At 38.5% G+C, this 21,806-nt stretch overlaps 1 protein-coding gene across 1 annotated transcript in view; it reads left to right on the top strand.

The window, feature by feature from the left end:
* The window catches only part of rev3l (REV3 like, DNA directed polymerase zeta catalytic subunit), a 99,964-nt gene that overhangs the window by 49,336 nt on the left and 28,822 nt on the right, over positions 1–21,806 (top strand). Inside the window, exons 7-18 of the mRNA XM_039667119.2 lie at positions 3,739–3,843; positions 3,939–4,023; positions 4,234–4,358; positions 7,495–7,623; positions 8,073–8,292; positions 8,551–8,693; positions 8,792–12,635; positions 12,759–13,612; positions 18,163–18,251; positions 18,395–18,520; positions 18,697–18,889; positions 20,380–20,491. Of these exons, the coding sequence (XP_039523053.2) occupies positions 3,739–3,843; positions 3,939–4,023; positions 4,234–4,358; positions 7,495–7,623; positions 8,073–8,292; positions 8,551–8,693; positions 8,792–12,635; positions 12,759–13,612; positions 18,163–18,251; positions 18,395–18,520; positions 18,697–18,889; positions 20,380–20,491 (6,025 nt within the window). The remainder of the gene's footprint in view (positions 1–3,738; positions 3,844–3,938; positions 4,024–4,233; positions 4,359–7,494; positions 7,624–8,072; positions 8,293–8,550; positions 8,694–8,791; positions 12,636–12,758; positions 13,613–18,162; positions 18,252–18,394; positions 18,521–18,696; positions 18,890–20,379; positions 20,492–21,806) is intronic.

Below are 21,806 nucleotides of genomic sequence, written 5' to 3'. Positions count from 1 at the left end.
AGCACAAATGTTCGCCTAGCTCTTTTCTGTGATGAGCGTTTGTTACTCTCCTGTTCAAACTCGTTCATGAAAATGAACAAATCGTTTTTTCGAGTCATGACTTGAAGGGTCCTAGATAAGACCCTTATTCATCATCTGGTGTCGTTTAAAGTCCTTTGAAGCTGCACTGAAACTCTCATTGGGACCTTGAACCGTTTGGTTCCCATTGTGGTTTATATCACGATTTTAGGGTCACTGTTTCAGTATGATTCGGTATGTGCTACAGTGGTGTGAATAAGTGTTTGCCCCCATGCTAACGTTGCCTTAAAAGAGGAATAAAAAATCATCTTTTGGATACTGATCTTAATGCCTTAATTAGAAAAATGAGGAAAACTCCAACCTTTAAGGACACAAATTTTCTTTGTGAATGAATAATGTATCATAAATAAATAAATGTTTTTCCTTAAAATACAGGGTGCATAAGTCATTGCCCCCCTATGTTTAATTCCCATAGAGTCAGGCAGATTTTTATTTTTAAAAGCCAGTTATTTCATGGATCCAGGATAATATGCATCCTGATAAAGTTCCATTGGCCTTTGGAATTAAAATATCCCCACATCATCACACACCTTCCACCACACCTAGAGATTGGCATGGTTTTACTTCAGTTAGCCTAATAGCTGGTTTGATTTGCATTGAAAGATGATCTTATGGAAAGTACCCCATGCCAATCTCTAGGTGTGGTGGAAGGTGTGTGATGATGTGGGTCTATGTGGGTCTAAGACTTGAAAGCAAAGTCCATATTTGCGCGCACAATCTTCTCACAACCACTAAAGTTCTCATTCGGAAGAACTTCTTCTGGCTCTTAAATGTTTAAATTGACAACACTTAAATTAGTTTTGTTTAAACAGATAGCAACGTGTGCTATTCAGGACTCGCTTGCGCGCTCGCTTGATCAACACTCAGGTGATGACTGTGTAAATGACTGGTCATTTTCGAGCATATGGCACTTGCATTGAACAAAGTTTACAAAGAGTGACAGAGAATGTGACAAACTTTGTCGGTCTGGTAATTTTTAACAAACCATATTATAGAAGCATCGTCAGATGTAAGAAGAACCGGAGTGCAAGTGCGTACTGATCCATGGGTGGAGAATGTTTTTTTTGTTTTTGTTTTTTTATACAGAGAACCATCACACTGTGATCACATCACACAATATCACACTGCACGAAAAGGGTCATATCTGGTAATATCTGACCATGGTAAATTGCTGTGTAATTTCAGATTTGCTGGATGTACACGAAAATACCTGGGCCAATTTATACAGTCTACACAATTTAGATTTCCAGAAATACCCAGATACTTGGCCTACATGGACATATACAGGAATCCATTAAATGTTATGGACCTTCACAGCTAAAACACTGATGTCTTTCAGGTGTAAAGAGCATTCAAATATAAATAACTTTGCAGTTAAAGAAATAGTTCACTTAAAAATGTCTTTCTTCTGCTGAACACAAGTATGTTCCTACTATGGAAGTGGGACCCATCAATTGGTGTAACAACATTCTTAAAAATAAAGTGTGTTTTATTTTTCCCTAATAAAGACAGACAATCAATTATTGGATAATGATTTTTTTTATATCTGCCCACCTGGCCTGTAACCAATCAAATCCCTTAGCTGTAAGAGTTTTGGGTGGGATACATTTTAAATGTAACCAATAAAGTCACATTGCTGTAATTGTTTTGGGTGGGTAAAATTTTAAGTTGACCAATGAAATGACTTTTGTGGAAAGTCTGTGTGCTCAGTGGCCCAATAGCTGTCTGGTTTAGGTGTGGAAATGTCCCCTGACAAAATCCTTGATGGGATTAGTTGCCATGGCAACAAATGGTTGTAGCATGGTAGAATGCCTCGGCAACATGCATCCGAATTGGTATAAAATTACGGAAGTATCTGAACTTCTGGAATTTTATGTATACGGTCAGGATACTTGTGGATACTTCCAGAAATCATGTATGCATTAGTTTACTAGTCCAGATACACCTCTTTTCATGCAGTTAGAATAGTATGCGCGTACAATACGCACTCCACCCGGTTTTTGTAACAAATGGTTAAAGGGTTTGATAAAATGATAAATGATTACAAATAAATAAATGAAAACAGTTCTCAAAGTAGACCGGTCACATATGCGCATTGAATGTGTTTTGCACTAACCAGTTGTCCACAAGGTGCCAACACTGGCACGGACCAATGTTTCAGAGTAGAAAATTAAACTAAAGCCTAGTTCACACTACGTGATTTTAAGCCCGATTTAAGCCCGATTTGCAAATCGTTGAGTCGCCGACAAGTCAGGGTGTTATCGCGTGCAAATCGCGGGCGATTAGCGGACGATTAACGCTCGCCAATCCGATAGTGTGAAAGAGCCAACAACGCATCAAAGACAGCTCGCAGACAGCTCGCAGACAGGTCACCGAGCTCAGAAAAATATCTAGCATGCTAGATATCTCGAGCAGTCGCGCGACTCAATCTCAGTGATGTCATGAGTACAGCCAATCATAGCAACGCATGGGTTGAGGACACCAGGTAAATCTTACTTTTTCTTTTTTGCATTTTTTTTTTCTCAGAGCATATCGTCGAGCAAACAGTGTGCAGCACTAGTTTCTGTCTGACGTCCATATTCGCGTGTTGTGTTCTTCTCTGCAGTTTCGCGTCATTTCTGGTTCGTTTTATTGCGTGGTTTTTCGTGACAAAACATGGTTTCTAGACCAGATAGAATCGTGTTGTTGTCAACTCGTTATTTGTTTGATTATTTTCAGGATTTAGACCGTACTATAGTACTGAAACAGCTCTCATTGAGTCACAAATGATATGCTCTTATCATGTGATCGTGGTTGTATCTCTATGTAGTGCGTTGTTAACTCGTGTAGTGAGTTACCTCCTGTTGTGGATCAATCACGCTGTGTTGTGTGGTGTGAACAGCTAAACAACTTGAACACTCATGATTTCACTGAGAGCAAGTCATGTAGTGTAAACTGCACAGTTCAGCCCGACATTTTAAAATCATGTAGTGTGAACTAGGCTTAAAGAGACGCAACAACAACATGCACCCACACTGACAAGCACTTATGTGAGGGGGTTATGAGATGGTCGCAACTTTAGTTTAAAAAAACCCAAAGTAAATTACGCATACATAACCATTGCTGCAACAAAATTACTTTAAATATTTACCAAAATTAGAAATAATTAATTGAAAAATAGATCAATAAAATAATTTTAACTTTAAAATATGTAAAATAAACTGATTTATACTTAAGATATAATTTTTTGGATTCTGTAATCTTCTTATAGTTTGTTTGTTTTCATATTCATATTTTTTCATTTCATAATTTCTCAGAAAAAGGCAAGATAGCTGTTATGTTACATACAGTACACAGTGAATATGACATAGCGGCCAACTGGAATAGTTTGTGACGCAGAATACACATTCTTTTTGCAGGCAAAAAAAGGTCTAAAAGCTTAATTTGCCAAAGTTGCAAGGTTTGTGGAATTAAATGTCCGGACCATATTTACACCTGTATAAATGACCACTTTTGACCAATGCTTGTTGTGCAATCATGTATTTTTTGCTTGTTGTAAAAAGCAACGTGGCAAAATCAGACTCTGTTGGATTTGACTTTAAGCCTTACTTGAGTCTTTCTGGAGTTGTGCTATTTGTGTGGTGAACTCATAGGCATGCTTTTTTTTAATGATGTTTCCAGATCAGATTGGTAGAAACCCTGGTCTCCGGGCCATTTGGGATGATGAGAAACAGCGACGACGAGAGAAAAGTGAAAGCTCTCAAATTGAAGTGCCTGAATCGCAAGGTGAGAAAAGCTCTTGAGAGCATTATTTTTGTGCAGCACCACTATTAATATTATTTCCCATGAGCCCAACTCCGTTTCGATGGTTACTGTTTCAGATCGAGGCTTTATAGAGTTTGCAGAGAGTGAAAGAATCTTCATGAAGAGGTTTAAGGAAATTCTCATGGAAAATGCATTTGACGTGTGAGTGAAGTTTATCATAACTTTTTAATAAATGTTTTTCTTCCGAGTCTTGGGGGACAAAAGAGATTTCAGTGAGATGTTTTAATCACTACCCAGTCTCCTGACAGCTGTGTAGAAATCCTCCAGAAGACGGGGGGAGATGATGCTTGAATAATTGAATTGCGTCAGAGTGCGTAGGTAGAGGTGATGTTGATTTTACTTGTTTTGTAGGACTCAGACTGGGTCTGAATTTGATTCTTTTCCTGAGCTCTCACTCCATCCTGCTGTACTAAGCCCAGATGACTTGCCTTTCACACTTGCCAGCCAAGTGGATGTGCATCAAGATGTTGTCAAAGGTGAGATGCACAGTCTTGAGAAAGCTAACATACAGATTTTGTTCAAACTAATTAGTGGTGCATGCGAAGCAAAACATCACTATTATTATCTCACATGCTTATTAGCATGCATCGCCAATCAAATGCTTAATATTAGTGGAGCTTGGGAAGAAAAGCTTTTAAAGATGTATTCTAAAAAAAAATCTCTTATTACTCTTATGAATATTATAAATGTGTGTAAGGGTCAATTATTGATTTTTCTAGATGTTAATATGTTGTCATGAGATGCCTTATTTTATTTTTTAAAAATGTCAATGTCATTTTCCTTTAGAAATATAATTTAATATGAAATCAATTTGAAGCATTATAACTGAGCAATAACTTAATAATAAAGCAATCTTAAGTGGCAGAAGTGATAGGTGTGACATATTTAACAGCTTTGCAGCCTTGGCTAAATTAAGTTTACATGAGACTAGATAGTGATCTCAGATGTCATCGCTCTGCTGCATAATTTCAACAGCATCAACATTTATTCCATGTGATAATATTAGATCTAGAAGTATGATTACAACAATGAGTAGATACTGACACTGTTTTTTATTTGTTGAACCTCAATTAAATTTTTAACCTTAGATGGCTTTGGAAGTTTTTTGTATTTCCTAATTCGGGGAAGAGACATGTGATGATGTCTAGGTGAAAGAGGCTCTGTTTAAAATTTGCATGTCAGCAATATTTGATCTAATATCTCTGGTTTATACCAAAGAACCCCAAATTTGAATGGTTCTTCAACATGATCGAGATCGGCCCGCAGGAGCAGCTCGCACTACACTGACCAATTTTTGGTCTGAACTACGTACTAAACGGTCCGTGGAAACCTGCCAATAAATTATAATGGGTTCTATTTGGTCCATCTGGGTTTTATTTTAAATCGAGTTGTTGCACCACTTAATTTTAAACATAGATTAACAAATCTGGCATTAGAATTCAAACCGTTGATTAACCTCCATTTAGACTGAATTTTCTTTGCCATGATGGATTCGCCATTAAACAAGATTCCATTTCCTTCTTTATTGACCACCAGAAAAACTCTCTCTGACACAAAGTAGCTCTTCCCAATAAGGAAAATAAACTGCGAGACTGTACTGATCACGTGGGCGATAAAAGCATTGCGGCAGTGTGTGCAGATTTCATAAAGCCTGGAAATATATTTGTTGTATAAATTAATGGAGTAATATGGCATGAGAAACGAGAGGCGTGTCCGCAATCAGTGACTCGATAGCAGGTGGTAGCTTACGGGCCGGCACGACCCTCGCACTCTGCTCTCAGTGAACTTTTTTTAAATGTGTAATGAACACCTTTATGAGACCTGACGACACACCCACTGTTTTCTCTCTTTATTCAGTCACATATTTTATTTTTATTTTTAATTTTTACTTTATTTTATGTATTCCTCCTCCCCAGATAGCAAACTGACATTGAATCAACGTGGAAACGACGTCTCTCATGACATTGAAACAACGTTGATTTGCTCATCGAATTAACGTTGAACCAACGTCAGACGCGGCATTCTTCAAAGCTAAATGAAATCGAAAATTGGTTTGCTTTCATAACGTTGAAACAACGCGTTGATTTCAAGTTGATTTTCCGTTAGTTTTGAAAGAATGACGCATCTGACGTTGGTTCAACGTTAATTCGATGAGCAAAACAATGTCAGATCAACGTTGTTTCAATGTCATATTTCCACGTTGATTCAATGTCAGTTTGCTATCTGGGTCCCCATAAGCGATGATTTATGTTTCTGCCGGTGAGTGCCCAGTGACCAATATCCATACTACACCCCCAATCCCCGCCAAAATAACAAAAACAAAAAAAGGGTGGGGAAAGTATCAACCCTCGCAAAAAGTGGTTGGGGCATGTCCCTCCCGGAAATTACGCCTATGTTACCAACCAACCAAAAGCACATTCTTTCCATCATTGTTGTCACAAGTCACGCTCTTAGTGGCTTATTAGTAGCGGTTCAGTAAATAAAATAATAAAATAAAAACCTTTTTACAATTGGCACTTAACGCAAAAAAATAACTGCACCTAAATGTTAAAGGTGCAGTGTGTGATTTTTAGCGACATCTAGCGGTTCAGTTGCGAGTTTGCACTAAGGGCTCAGCCCACTGCTCACCCCTCCCTTTCGAAGAAGCTACGGTGGCTATAACGGGACAGACATAACGTCGTCAGCAGAGAATAGCCAGTGTAAGCCAGAAGTGTGTAACTTTGTCACTGTTTCTCATAGATAAAGTATACATGGATAAATCATCATGGATAAAGTATACAAAGCCATAGTCAGGTGCGGATCAAGGGTCTTAATATATAATATAATAATAATAGTAATCAGCTGATTGTCTCACAAACATAACCAGCACATTTCTCCCCACATAGCAAACCCATAATACAGCGAGGGAGAAGAACCACATGAAACTATATATTTTTTCTAACAGGGTAGTAAAAGCTAAACATGAGTTCTTACTGTGGCTGAGCTGGTTAAAGCGTAACGCCTTGTTTAAACTCGGTGCGTCTGAAATTTTTACACATTGCACCTTTAAAGTTTGGTGCAACAGTAGTATTAGATAAACCTTGATTTCATCTAGATGTAAGATGAATTCTTATTTGTACAACCGACCCATAATAACCTGTGGTTTACTGAGCATGTGAGTAATATGGGCCGATTCAGTGAAGATCTTGTCTGGCTTATTCGCTGTATGATTGAGAGGATAAATCATGTGATTGATAGCCCATTCCTTTTGACTTATTCATTTAAATGATTCATGAGTTGAATGGCGTGCTGCACTATTATGATTTTGGTTTCTTTTATGGTTTTTGTGTGCTGTGAATCAGTAAGGCATATACCATCGCAAGACAACAGAGCTCTGATGATTCAGCTGCAGTGCCAATAGCAGTGCAGGAAACACTGGCACACTGTTTATGAGAAATTATCATGTAACACTGGATGCATGAAAATTGCTTTAAATTAAACCCTTTTACCCCGTCATTGTTGCAAGAAAGAGTGACAAGCAGCTTCATGCTGAGGAAAGAAAACTGCAAAAACACACACTTTTTGACAATGTATGATGAAATGTCTATAATGTTTTTCTTTTTCACCATTAAGATACAAAAGGGCATGATGGGAAAGATGCTGAAGTGGCAGTTGTTGATGAAGAGGCCATTTTAAGTTTGTTGGAAAACAGTCAGACCTTCCTCCCTCTTTCTCAGAGAACCAACCAATCAGCAATACTTGGTACCGTGACTATCATAACAAATAAAATATCTGATTCCACAAGCTGTGTTGTCGCACTGCAACATTTTTTCTTAATCAGTATTTTAAATAAATCAATACATCAGAATATATATATATTTTTTTTTTAAATATTTAAACAATTCAGAGATTATTTTAATCTTTTATTTTTGTTAAGTTTATGTATCTTATCCCATTTACTTTTGTTTTTTGTATAAAACAATAGATTTCAAAACATTTCAATTATTTTATTTTGTAGATATTATACTGAAAAACAACAAAAAATCCTGATTAAGAAAATAATTCTTTCAAATCTATATTTGCATCTCTTTATATTCACATTCATTTCCGTTTTGCATGTGTGTACATATGCATAGTGCATCCTCTCTTATACATGTTCTTATGAGATTTTTTAATTTATATTTTCATATTCAACAATGTTTTTTAAACAGACAGCAGTCAAGACCAGGCCATGGCTGATCTGCTAGAAGCATTGGCAGATGATGGTTTTAGAGCCGACAGGTCCAGAGCAGTGTCCCAGGAGCTGTCTGCTAGCTATAACAGTGATGATGAGGAAGCTGGGCCTGAACTGGAGAGAAATGAGTCCGAGCTCAGTAAAATCATGTCACAAAGATGGGATAGTGACATGCCAGAACCTTCTGCCAGGAAAAGGTCACAAAATTTCACACAAGGATTTTTGTAATTGTCTGCTTTTAATTCTAGTTTACATTTAAATGATTAGGCTGATTCATTTGATATGGAAACTCAATTTATTGAGCCCTTTTTAACAGGTATTCAGAATAGGCCTCGTGGGCAAAAACTTGCTGGTCCACAGCAGACATAATATAGCGCTTGTGCGAGTTATGACTATGCATTATTTAATTTGGTGGCATGTTGTTCAATCATAATCTGTGTTGCCTCCCTGCACAGATTATGCATGAAAGAAGCAAATGAAAGCTCCAGCGAAGAACAGCAAGTCTCATCAGATGAAGAGGTGTATTGGAGTGGAAACAGTGCTCTCCTTACTGGCTTTTCCATTCCACAGTTGGATGGAGCTGCAGATGAGAATAGTGGTAAGCTTAATTTTAATTAAGTATTTTAATGAACTACAATGACAAGTATGATTACTTTTGGTGCAGTGGTGTATACATACTTGTCTTGTTTCCTGTAGATTCATCACTAACAGACCAAGGATCAAGGACACATTCATCTCTAATAGCAACAGAAAAGATCCTTGGTAGAAGAAATGTTTTTCCAAATGAAGCTGTCCATATGGAGCCACCGTCCTCTGCTAAAATTGTTCTTGAGTACAAATGTGCTGAACAGAGACTCAATCAAGAGGATTTAGCAGATAAGCATTTAAAAAGTCAAGAGGCAAACGAATGTTCAACTGGATTAAGAGTTAACAAAGAGGTGCCATATATTCAACCAGTTAAACACCCAGTCCCTTCCAATACAGCAAATATATCTAAAATTGGTACTGAAAAAATTGGTATGCACCCTTTGTACACTGGTGAAAACCAAGCCACTGGCCTTAATCAGCCAGATCCTGATGATTCAGTGTTTGGAAACTCTAAGCTTCCCCTGAGCATAAAAAAATACGCCAGTATTAAAAATTTGGAAAACAACCATTTATCTATCCTGGAGAATCACAGGAGCTTTTCTGTATGTTATTCTGAGCGGATGAACTGCCCCACCAAGACTGAAATGGAACTCAGTCCAAATGATTGCAGAAGTACTGTGATAAGTTTTGACCAGACACAAAGCCCTGTGGCAGAGAGTCAAGCTTTGGTCCCTCAAGAAGCTGAGACAGGACAGGGAAGAAAAGAGGAAGATGTTGGTGAACTGAAAATAAGATACGAGGACTACCAAGAGAATAAAACTGAGAGGACCATTGTGGCACAGCAGGAGGCACACTACAAATTTTTTCCGAGCGTAATTCTGTCTAATTGCCTGTCCAGACCCATCAAAAAACAGGGCTGGAACAAGACTGGGGATGGTTGTTGTAACTTAGACAATCCTGAACAGCGAAGGTCAAGGTTAAAGTTGACCAAAAAGAGATCTACATTAGGTCAAAAACGGGTAAGTCCTGTAAGGACTCCATCTCCTATGAAAGAGGAAGCCACAGTGCTTCCTTCCATCACTCCAGACTATCTCCCAGATATGTATAAGGAGGTTGACACGAAAACTTCAGATCCACCAACTAATAAAGGTTTACTTGAGAGTTCAATAGAGGAAAAACTTGCAGATATTCCCACCAAAGTCTCTTGCACAAAGGTGTCCAGTTTGCCAGGTAGCAAATATACCTTGCGGACAAAAAGAAAAAGGAGTTGCGACAGTGAAAAGGGGGATCAGGAAAGTTCTGGTTCTTTCAAACAAGCTATGGTGCAACATGAAGGCTTTAAAGGCAAAGATCATGTCTTCAGCCAAAAAAAGAGAAAACTGGCTAAAAAAGAGCCACCAATCATCATCAAATATATAATCATTAACAGATTCAAAGGTCAGAAGAACATGCTAGTGAAGATTTGTAAAATTAAGGCTGAGGAAACTCACACAGTTTTAACACCAGACAAGCTTGCCGAATACAAAAAGCTCGCTCCTCTCAAAGAATTCTGGCCCAAAGTGCCAGAGTCTATGGCAGTGAAGTACCCGCTACTTGAGCCAAAAGTAAAGAAATGTCCTAAACGAAAAACCAAGGTCAACCCACCAGCAAAGAGGGCCAGCACCTCCCCAAGATCTAGATGTCCACAAGCAAATCAGACTAGGAGGGCAAAGCGTCCCCAAGCTTTGTTAACTTTGCCAAAATTACCCCCTCCATGGCCTTGTTATAATGATTTCACTGATGACTGCTGTACAGAGTATTCTGATGTGATGGTGGAGTTGGGTTATTTGTCAGAAAGAGCCCCCAGTCCTACTGATTCAACCCCACCAAGATGTTGGTCTCCTACTGAGCCTTTACTGGAATCAAATTCAAATGATCATCTTATAAACCCCCATAATGATCCATGTCTAGGTACACCCTATCAAGCACTGGCTTCAAAACCATACCGAAGAGGTCTGTGGGATCGAAGCAGCACACCCAGGCCGAAAAAGTCTTCTGCTACCAGCCCAAAAAGACGAATTAATACCTCAACAAAGTCAGGGAACAAAGATTCTGTGAAAATTGTGGAGTCACAAAGGAGAAGTATTCCAGCAGCTTCAAGGAGGCAAAAAATACAGTGTGAAGGTATTGAAGGAACTGTTCTCGGAGATGGCACATCAACTTCTCAGAAAGGCAGGATGCTGAATAAGAAGCAATCCCTGAGAAAAAAGCAGGTCAAAGGTAAAAAGAGTAATAATTCACAGGCTTCAAATTCAGTTGACACTGCAACTATTGCTTCCTCATCTGATGACATGACTCTTTTCCAATGTCCCAGTTTTCAAAAAAGCAGTCAAGAGGATCTTACTGTCATTTGTTCAGACTCAAAAGCAGAGGTCACCAGCATAGGAAAAAGGTCAAATCAAGATGTTTTTCAAATCAATGCCATTTCCTCAAATGACTCGCAAAAAGATTCACCGATTACACCCAATACCTGTATTGAAAATCCTCTGAACAGTATTCTTTCCCCAGCCACAAAGTCTGTAGGTTATCCATGTTCTGTCATCACATACAGCAGTTCCAATTCAAAATCCCAAAATACTAGTCAAGATGGGACCATTACAAAAAATCCGTATGAATTCAATTCAGATGCCTCTGGCCATGAAGAGAGCCCCAGTATCGTACAGCATTCACAATCAAACAGAAAAGCCACTGTAAAGTCAAGAAGACCGCAAACAAGAAAGAAAGATACCGTAACAACTTTATTGGAGTCTGTTGATTGTAGATCCTCCCTTATGTCCTCTGTTAAGAGTGCAATTACAGATGGATCTCACACATTGCTGTCAGACCCTAAAAATAGGGAAATGTGTGTTCCTGAGATCCCTTCTGGATTGGCTGTCTTGAAAGAGCTTCTCCAGAAGAGGCAACTCAAGGCAGGAAAGCAACCACATAAAAGTGATCAAATGACTGAGATTGTGTTTTCTACCAGTCAATCAACTGATATTTCCAAACCAGCCAAATCTAGAAGAGCTCTTTCATCAGCACCAAGAAAGCCAAGGGGTGCAAGAACTAAAGTGCCAAAAGAGTCTAAAATCAGAAGTAAGAAAAGAAAACCTGATAATTTGAGAGTTGACTATTTTTCATCAGATGACAGTCCTGTGTTTTTGTCTGATCCTGGCTTTGACAGCTGTTGCTCTATTGAGGATAGCTTGTCCCCGGAGCTCCCAGACAATTACAGTTTTGATATCAATGCCATTGGGCAAACTGAGTTCTCCAGTCTTTATTCAAGTAACCAGTTTGTGTTAACTGACAAGCACTTGCCTCAGAAGTTCCTCAGTGATGTCAGTCAGGAGGCAATCAATGCCCTGGTTGGGTTGGGGGACAGATCTCAAAAGATGTTTGACGTTGATGAGAACAAGCATGAACAGGACTGGAACAAGTCTGGGGCACTTAGTCCAGAACTCTTTGAAAAGACATCTTGTGAAAATGGCAGAGTTTATACCAGTAAGGTTTCTCTGTCTCTGCTTGATTCAGAGAAGATCTTTAGCAAAGATTGGGTGGGCTCTTTAGGTAAAATCCATGGCCTCAGCCACTTTCAGGACTTTCACTGTGAAAATAGAGATGTGTTGCTCGACCCAGAGCCCTTCCCCCCCCTTACTTCTGCTAATTTTGTTTATAGTGGTGTTTCCCCAAATAGTGATCCCCTAGATGGCAGTTCAGCAACACCAAGCAGTTCCCCACGGTCCATCAACTCACTGTCCCAGCTGAAAAATGCTGGTCAGAGTTCAAAGAGCGGAGGAACTCGCATTCTCAAACCTCTCATGTCTCCGCCTACTCGGGAAGAAATCTTAGCTACTTTGAGTGATCTGGACCTATCAGAAGCCACCTATCAGGAGCCATTCTGCAGTGATCCATCAGATGCACCATTGAAGCCAAGGTAAGAACACACAACATTTATAATGGATGAGTGAGTACATGAGTTTTGTGTTTGTATATTAAAATTTTTAAGTTTGATTATGAAATCATCCATAACCATTCATACTGTTTTTTTTTTCTTCAGTGAGGTTGGTGGTCGGAAGTTGATTTTGGAAACCAGGCTGGCGAATGAACTAGCTGAATTTCATGGAGACTTATCTCAAGACGGCTTAAATTTTTGGAAAGTTGCATTTTGTGCCATGACAAATCAAGCCTCTGCACCAACCTATGGGTTTAAATCCTCTATATTTATCAAGGACCAAACCCCATCTTCTGGCAGTGATCACAAAGTGATCATGCTTCCCTGCAAGTGTGCTCCAAGCCCAGAAGAGGTGCAGCTCTGGCTGCAGGCCAAAAAACAGTATGAGTGGCTTCAGAGGGACAAGAAACAAATGTGTGGCCAGGGAGTTTCAGAGCTGATGCAGAGTCCATATGACAAGATTTCATCTCATAAAAAGGACTTGAATTCGCCTTGCTCAGAGCATCATGATAAAACACTTGAAAAAGCTTCAGAGTTGCAGAGTATCAGTAGGAATGGCTTAAGTTTACCCCACCTTTTCTCACCTGTTATGGCAGCTTCATCTGACACTAGCCCTAAGAGTGGGAAATGTTCCTTGGACATGGAGACAAACAAAAGTTATCAGATTATCACTTCTCCAAACTCTCCTGGAATTTCTACATGGCAGCAAGGCCTAGCTGAGATTAAACAAGATGAGAAAAAGGAGGATTTTACTGATGGATTGCAATCCCCTGACATGGATCAGTCTCAAAATCTCAATGGTACCGAAAATGTGCTGCCTAAGGACCACTTGAGTCCATCACTTTTCCCCATTAAAGACCCAGATGTCAAATGCTCTTACCTGCTCCATAGCACACCTGTCCACAGGAGAAGCTGCATTGACGATGATGGGTCAAGCAGTAGTCCAATAAGAAATGAGGGTATGTTTTTATGGTTCTCATTGGAGTTTAAATCTTTTACCTAAAAGTTGTTCTGTTATCAATAATGAATGGTGGCTGAGAAGTGCAAAACAAATCACAATACTGAAAACAAAATAAATCAAAAAACAAAACTACAAATTATTCAGAAAACAACACATTTGAAAACAAAATAAAAAGTCAGAAAACACAACAGGAAGTCATACAAAACTGAAAAAGGTAGATAGAATTTTCAAATGGAATACAGCTGATTGGACAATATACTGTATCTATCAGGCAGTTGAAGGTTGATTTGTGTGTGCATGTTTTAAAGGGGACATATCATGCAAAATCCACTTTTTTAGCCCTTACATGCATTTTGTTGTATATTTGGAGTGTTTATAAGTACAGAAAAGATGAAATTATTTTCTTCAGGTGCTTCATTTATATCTTTATATTCTGTTTTGGTCATATTTTTCAACCTGTTCAGATTTTTCTGTTCTCTATGACGTTTTTTGAACTATCACTTCGCAGTATTTGCAGCGGAACTGCCAAATAAGGACATTGACTACCGGTCCAACACTTCGAGCAATCCGCCATTATTATTTCTCGCTCCGATTTTGTAGTCCGAGCTCAATGATGCAGAAGTTACGAGAGAGCAAGTCAAAATGTTCGGTTGTTGGATGTACGTTAGTGACCTGTAGCACTTCAAGGATTCCCATTTCAAAACAACCTCCGCCAGTTTAAAGAAGGGTTTGCCAATTGACTTCGTCTGAATGAGCGGTAAATTCCTTCTATATTTGGAGACGACAAACAGAGCATTTCAACTCGCATACCAATATATCCATATGAAGAGGTTGTTCTGCAAGTTCGTCGTCGTCTTTATCTCGCTCGCTCTGGCTCGAATATACAAGGCTTGATGGACAAGTCTTCTGTTGTTGACATTTTATTAACGTGTGAATAAAAATGATTTGAAGGTATCGTATATAATCGTATATCTCTAATCAAACTACAATAATGGCCGAACGTGGGGAGTTGAAACGACCGTGAACTCATCGACCTGGAGAGCGGGCGGGGAAAGACGCATCTCCTTTTTATTTAAAGGGGCCGCTTTGAAACGGGTCGCTCAAAGACGCACATCAGAAAAGGGGTAGAAAAGGGGCTTGTGGAGCTATAATAATGAGGAATTCAGACCCAAGCATTGCAGTTATGTTTTATATAGACCACAACGGTATGATTTATATGTAAAAATGAATGATTTAAAAGCATGATATGTACCCTTTAAATATTACAGCTGTATCTACGATAATTGTTGTTTTAATGATGCGCGCTGACGTTGTAATGTTACACGTCTGCAGTATTATTTTGTTCGAGTTTTATATTTAATGGATAATTATTATTATCATTTCATATTTCAGTATTTAAAACAAAAACTTTAATCTCATTGCATTATGTATGCTATTGTAACAGCAGCATAAATGCATTCATGGGAAGAAAATAAAATTCAATGACAATTTCTTTTTGGAAACTTTTCTTGGGTTGTTGGCAGAGGCTATTACTTTTTAGACTGGTTTCTTAAATTTTTTTGTCTGACCCAACCAGACAATGGTGGGCAGGATTTACTGTAAAAGTCCCCCCCCCCCCCCCCCCCATAATTAATCGCTGTTAAAGTGATAGTTCACTTTGAAATTAATTTTTGATATGTTTTAGCTTACCTCAAGGGCATCCAAGATGTAGGTGTCTTTGTTTCCACACCATTTTCAATTTTGACATTTTTGGGTCAAACCGTTGTTGTCTGTTAGTCCTGTAATGCAGTTTTAGGGGGTCCACCGCAAAGAGCATGCACAGAGAAGTCAAAATTAAACATGATTTAATGACTCGTGAATTTAAGTACACACTGATGGCCTAAGACACGAAACGAGCGGTTTGTGTGTGAAAACGAACAGTATTTATATAGTTTTTACCCCTAGTTTTTAGCTGTCGAACTGATCTGAATCAGATGTTCAACTGAACCGTCGCCAGACGTTAAGCCGGAAGTGATCTCTCACGCGTCTACGTCATGCATTGTTTGCGCTGAGATTTCGGAAGTTTTACCTTTCACTAAACATATTTGGATATATCGAAATATCTAAATATGTTTAGTGAAAGGTAAAACTTACGAAATCTCCGTGTAAACAATGCGTGACGTAGACGCGCGAGAGATCACTTCCGGCGTAACGTCTGGAGACGGTTCAGTTCGGTTCAGTTGAACATATAGTCCTTTCATGCTTCGCTAACTAGCAGAAGACACTAGCAGGGTTTAAACCCCAGTTGTGGCATGTTGTCACACTGCGTTACAATGTGCCCCTATTAGAAATATGCTATTATATTCTATACTTTTATGAATTCTATTGAGAAAACATGAGAAACATTTAAATAAGGACTGAAGGTCAATGTTCAGAAATGATTAATTATTATTTTGTTTTGAACTATGCTGTATAGCTGTGTTTGTTGTCAAAATCAAAAATTAGATTATTTTTAATTATTTAAAAAATGCCATTATTTTATATGAAAAAGTTAATAATTTTATTTTATTAAGAACATATTTTTGTTTGACTTTTATTTTTTTTTTCTTAGATGAGATAGCATTTTAAGCTGTCATATGGTGCTGTTACAATGTGCCCCTCATGTTAAATTTTTCCCCACCTATGGGGCATGATGTTGTCACATTTAACATTTCTTTCAGGGTAAATCAAGAAAAAAGTATAAACTGTATTAATAAATCAAAACCACATAATTGTACTAGACATGTGGGAAATTAATGTGGGAAAAAATAAATACTAAATAGATTTGCACAAACTGATAAAGTCAAAAAGCATTACGTTGTGCCCCGCTATCCCCTATGTGAGATTCAACACATTCTTTCTGTTCTGTGACTGTGTGGAATTTTTTTGAATTGACATGAATTTAATTCCACTTCCTGTCATTCCAATTCAAATTCAACTTACTCGGGGGCGGAGTCAATTCAATTCAAATTCATGAATTGCATGGAGGCCAATTCTGAAATTCAGAATTGTGCACAAGCCTGGTGTGCAGGCACAAGTCATTCAGCGAAGGATTCATAAAATTGATTCAAATTGATAAATCCTGATTTTGTGAATCTTTTTGTCCAAAATGGCATTTCTTTGTGAATCGGGCCACACAGGCTGTATGCTTGTTTTTGCATACAGCCCATGAAAAGTTGTGATGTGTGACACGTTTGTAATGCGTCATGTCAGAAATATGTTGATGCAAATTATGCCAATCAACTTTAAGAGCCCCTATCATAGCATTAAAAATGTTCCTATTTTTGTTTTAGGAGTTCCCAAAAACAGTTTAATATGCATGCAAAGATAAAAAACACTTTACTTGTCTTATAATATGCATTTATTTTTAACTGATTTGCTCACTGACTCCCAAATGTTTCGTACAACGACTCATTTTTCCAAACCACTCCTTTGCGTGACGCTAATCGGCGGTGATTGGTCAGATGACAGACCCAGTCAGTTATTGTTTGTTGGCATAACGCATATTGATAAAGCACTGCAGTACTACAAGACGCTCTATTCTTTATGACAACTCCAATAACAGCGACAAACATTTCACATATTTAAAAAAAAATTGACATTGGAGACCTAGAAGCTGCGCTGAGCATAACTTACACACACACACACACACATACTTATTGCGCCTTCCCTCCTTGCCCGCGACGCTACAAAAGCAACAATTATTAATAATGCTTACAGGTTGTGATTCATTGGAGGAAGCTGATCCATATACACTGGGTAAATAAGTTACTGAGTCCTCCTTCAGGAACAACCGCTTGCAAATCCACATTTGAATTCATTTATGTTTTTGAATGATTCGTAATTAAAATAACACAATCGGGCTGTACTGTTGTGTTATCGTTGCAAATATGAACTCTAACCACCGATTCTTCACATGCTCGTCCCTGGTAAATGAAAACAAAGTGGCTGAACTATCTTTGCATTGTAGAACACAGCGTCTTCTTGACATGATGATATGATGAAGTATTTGAATGTGTAGAATTCAAGTTTACACTTCCGTCTGTGTGCGCAGTAACTGGGCGCGGCCAATGACCTCTTTTCGTCATGATGTAACAGCTAATGACTCGTTTCAAAAACAATTCATTTCATAGACTCAAGAGTCGACTCTCACTTTTGAAAGACATTTATATACGGTGCACTTTCAGATACAAATCTTTGCAGGATGTTTTCATTCCCTTAGAGCTATATTCCACACCATATGAACAGTCATTTAAAAAAAATCCATGATAGGGGCTCTTTAAATTGATTGCTTATATTTCTGACATGGCATAAATGGGTCAACATTCCCAAACTTGCACAACTAATTATTTTCCTCTCTGCGACCCACAAAACCATTACATTTTATGATAACATAATTAGCGTTTCAAGCTCAGTATAACTGAATTATGATTTCTTTATCAATTTTATTTTTGTTCCAAGACAGCCAATGTCTGAACACAGCCTTTTAGCCACTCATTGCAATACTCTTTTGTATCTGTTCTTGTGCAGACACGGAGCCCAGATCACAGCGGCTAAATCGGAAGAGTAACAAAAAAAAAGATGCTTTACGAAGAGTATTGCTTACCACACAAATTAAGGTCAGATCAAAGTTTGTGAGTTTATGAATCTCCCGAAGATGCAATGTTCTGTGTATCATATAGTAATAATAGGATATTGTATTGTATTATTTGTATTATATTGATTGCAGTTTTTATATCACATTAATTTTTATCCCATTCAGAATCAGCTTACCAATGTGAATGTTCCAAAGAGAGAGAACTCCCAGATTGAGGGACCATCAATCTGTAATTCATATGGCTTTAAAGTCAGTATGCAGAACTTGCAGGAGGCCAAAGCATTGCATGAGGTAATAATTGATTTGCCTTGTAGTAAGAATAGCTTTCACTAAAATGAGTGATTGATCAAACTTGCATTAAAAAGAGAAGAAAGCTTGGTTGTCTTGATTTCATCTCAAATGTTTAGAAATTCAAGTCCATTTTCATTTCACTATTCTCATTTCAAGTTTGAATCCCACTACTGCAGGTGCAGCACCTCACACTGATAAGCATGGAGCTTCATGCAAGGACTCGACGTGACCTTGAGCCTGACCCTGAATTTGACCCAATTTGTGCTTTATTCTACTGCCTCAGTTCTGATGTTCCTCTCCCCAATTCTGACACTATCCAGATGACGGGGGCTATTGTCATAGATAAAGATTCTTGTGGTTCATCTGAAGGTGAGATCAGTGTTGATTTACTTGCTATTAGTGATGTGTACTAGTCGTGACATGGAAAAGCAACAAACTAGAAGTCTCCATGTTGATGCGGCATGTGGCAACCATTTAGGCGATAAGTGAACCCTACTTGTTAGTTTCAGGGGTCATGGCTTTCTTTGATTTTCTGACATATATATAGGTCATTATACTTTTTTGTCTGTATACTTAAATACTGTAGATTCCAGACATAAAATCATTGCATTAGTTGAAACCAAAGTGTCAAAACTATTAATTTTTCTACTTCACAATGGCTATGTTTACATGCAAACAAATAATCCATTACTAATCGGATTGACAACTCAATCGGACTGAAAAGCCTTGTAAAACTCTGAATCAGTGTTAAAGTTAATGAGATACTTAAGTGATGATTGAGCATTAGTGATGAACACCTGCTGGCAACAAGTAGAATCACTGAAGGAAAGAGAAACGATAAGAACAGGAAAGAGAAACACAAAAAGAGAAACACAAGAACTACAACTGACTTTCAGCCACAGCCTTAGATGAAATCAACTGAAGACATGCATGCTGGGAGCCACAATAGTATAAAGTTCATGGCTCACAGGATGCATTGTGGCTTGAAACATGTCAACATTGTTGAGATTCATATGCTGATTCTTGATGTCTTTTTGTCAAACCCCCCCCCCCCACCCTTCAGTGTATGTAAAAGTCATGTTTTATATATTGTCCTATTCAATGTCTCATTGTTGCTAAATTCACATTTGGCTAAGCCCCACGCCCCCTTAGTTACTGTTGCTACATCCGTCAAACTTCATCTGCGCTCTGCATGGCTTATGCTGTAACAGCTCTTCCTGCTGAAATGTTATCAAACTTTTATAAAGCAGCAAATAAAGTGTCCGATAGAAGTAGGCAAAAGGATCTGCAATATGCGTCCGAAGGCTATATTCAAGACATGCAGGTGAAACGCAAGAACAACAAGGCATCCAAAATAGAGGCAAAAGCTGCAAGCATAACGTTACCAGTCACAGTCAAAAAATGAACCACCGCAGATCCTAATCGAGACTGAGGCTGGGACTAACAATATCAGGGAGCAACACTGTTAATGCAAAGCTGGGTAGGTCTCTATTCACTTCTATAATCGTTATTACAGAGCAAACGGACTACGTGTGCTAGCGTATCAACAACCGGCATGAGAACCGAAATCATAACCTAAAATATCATAAAACGGTCTAACTAGTATAACCTCTCTGGGAAACGCTTATCTGTGTTACAAATGCCCGAGGCACAACGTTTAACCATATTTTGGATAAAACTATGACGGTAATAGCCTGCCGAGACCAAAAACATGAGACGCATGTGTTCAATGGAGCGCAGTGAAAAAGTGTCGGACCACTGTGGGGGCTCGTTCTTGGCTGCGCTGTGATTGGTCAATCTACATTCTAGGGCGTGGCTTAGCCAAAGGTGAATTATTGTTTGTTGTATTCTTACTGTAGCCTCCAGGAGCACAGCACCTTTTCTTTCTAGATCTGGTGTGACAGGTCTGCAGGTGACCTATGCCAGTGACGAGAAGGAGCTGTTTGAAGAGATCTCCAACATAGTCAGAAAGTAGGTCAACCTTGTATTTGTTGGATTTTCATTATGTTATGTACAGCCTCATTTTTTTACATTTATGATTTTAAATTATTATTTCTGCAACTCATTGGATACATTTTAAAAAAATCTATGTAAAGTATCTTTTTTATCCAGTTAATGTGCTTAGGAAATAATGTCTCTGTCTCAAAGCATCTGACAGGGCATGCCACATTACAACTTTATGCTTGCAAGTTTGTCTGAAGTTCTTAAAAAGGACTCATGTTTTGGACAACTTGGGTTGTACACCTTTCACACAGTAGCTCACTCTGTGACCTCTATTTGTATCCATAAAAGGCTTTTCTTTCACATTCACACATGCCTGACTAAGCTTATAATAAAACATGTTTATTTGCATTATCACTTTTATAGATTTCTTTTTGCAATCCTACCTGCATGTACTGATATTGACAACATGTTAAATATTTAAATGGTAAAGAAACGGTTCACCCAATAAATTTAAATGGCCATTTATTCTGGTTGTTCTGTGAACTTCTTTTTATTTTTTCTGCTGAACTCTGAAGGAAATGTTTTAGGTTGCTCTTTTCCATTCAGTAATGTTTCATAGAGACCATACTATAATGCTCCAAACAGGACAATTATACCCTAAACTAAACAGTGTCAAAAATGGTAAATTCATACCATTTTTCATACACCGATGGTGGTGTCAGCCATGCAAGGCGCCATCTAGCCCGTCAGGAGCAGCTGGGGTTAGGTGTCTTGCTCATGGACGCCTCGACACTTGGTCAGGTGGAACCGAAGATTGAACCACCAACCTTCTGGTTTGTCGACAATCTACATGAATCACTGAGCCACTGCCGCCCAAAGTAGTCCTACAACTTGTGCTTTATATTCCAGATGGTCTGAAATAATGCAATTGTAACATTCCACTAAAGGTGAGTTGAACTGAACACATGTGCAGTTTATTGAAACTGTGAACTGAACACATGTGCAGTTTACTGAAACTATGAACAGATACAAATGATTTAAAGTGTGACTTGGCTTGGCTTGATTTGACTTGAAATACCGTAAACCTGGACGTGACTTAACTCACCAAACAGCGGGTTACTCAAATAATGCTAAACAAGATATAGGGGGGATATGAGGGCTGTTTATATGGACTAAACAAGGAACACCTGAACACAATTACAAAGACAATAAACTAATCACAGCATAGGACACATCCCAGGCAGCACAGCCATTTTGGGCCCACATGGGTGTGACCTGGGCTATCTAACTGGGACCCAGCCAGTTTTGTCCATGCATTCCATGTAATCCCCACATGGGTTTG

Source organism: Pimephales promelas, chromosome 13, assembly GCF_988280905.1.
Source record: "Pimephales promelas chromosome 13, fPimPro1.hap1.1, whole genome shotgun sequence".
Classification (NCBI taxonomy): domain Eukaryota; kingdom Metazoa; phylum Chordata; class Actinopteri; order Cypriniformes; family Leuciscidae; genus Pimephales; species Pimephales promelas.
The sequence above is the reverse complement of the archived record's forward strand: the minus strand, read 5'-3'. Positions and strand labels throughout refer to the sequence as shown.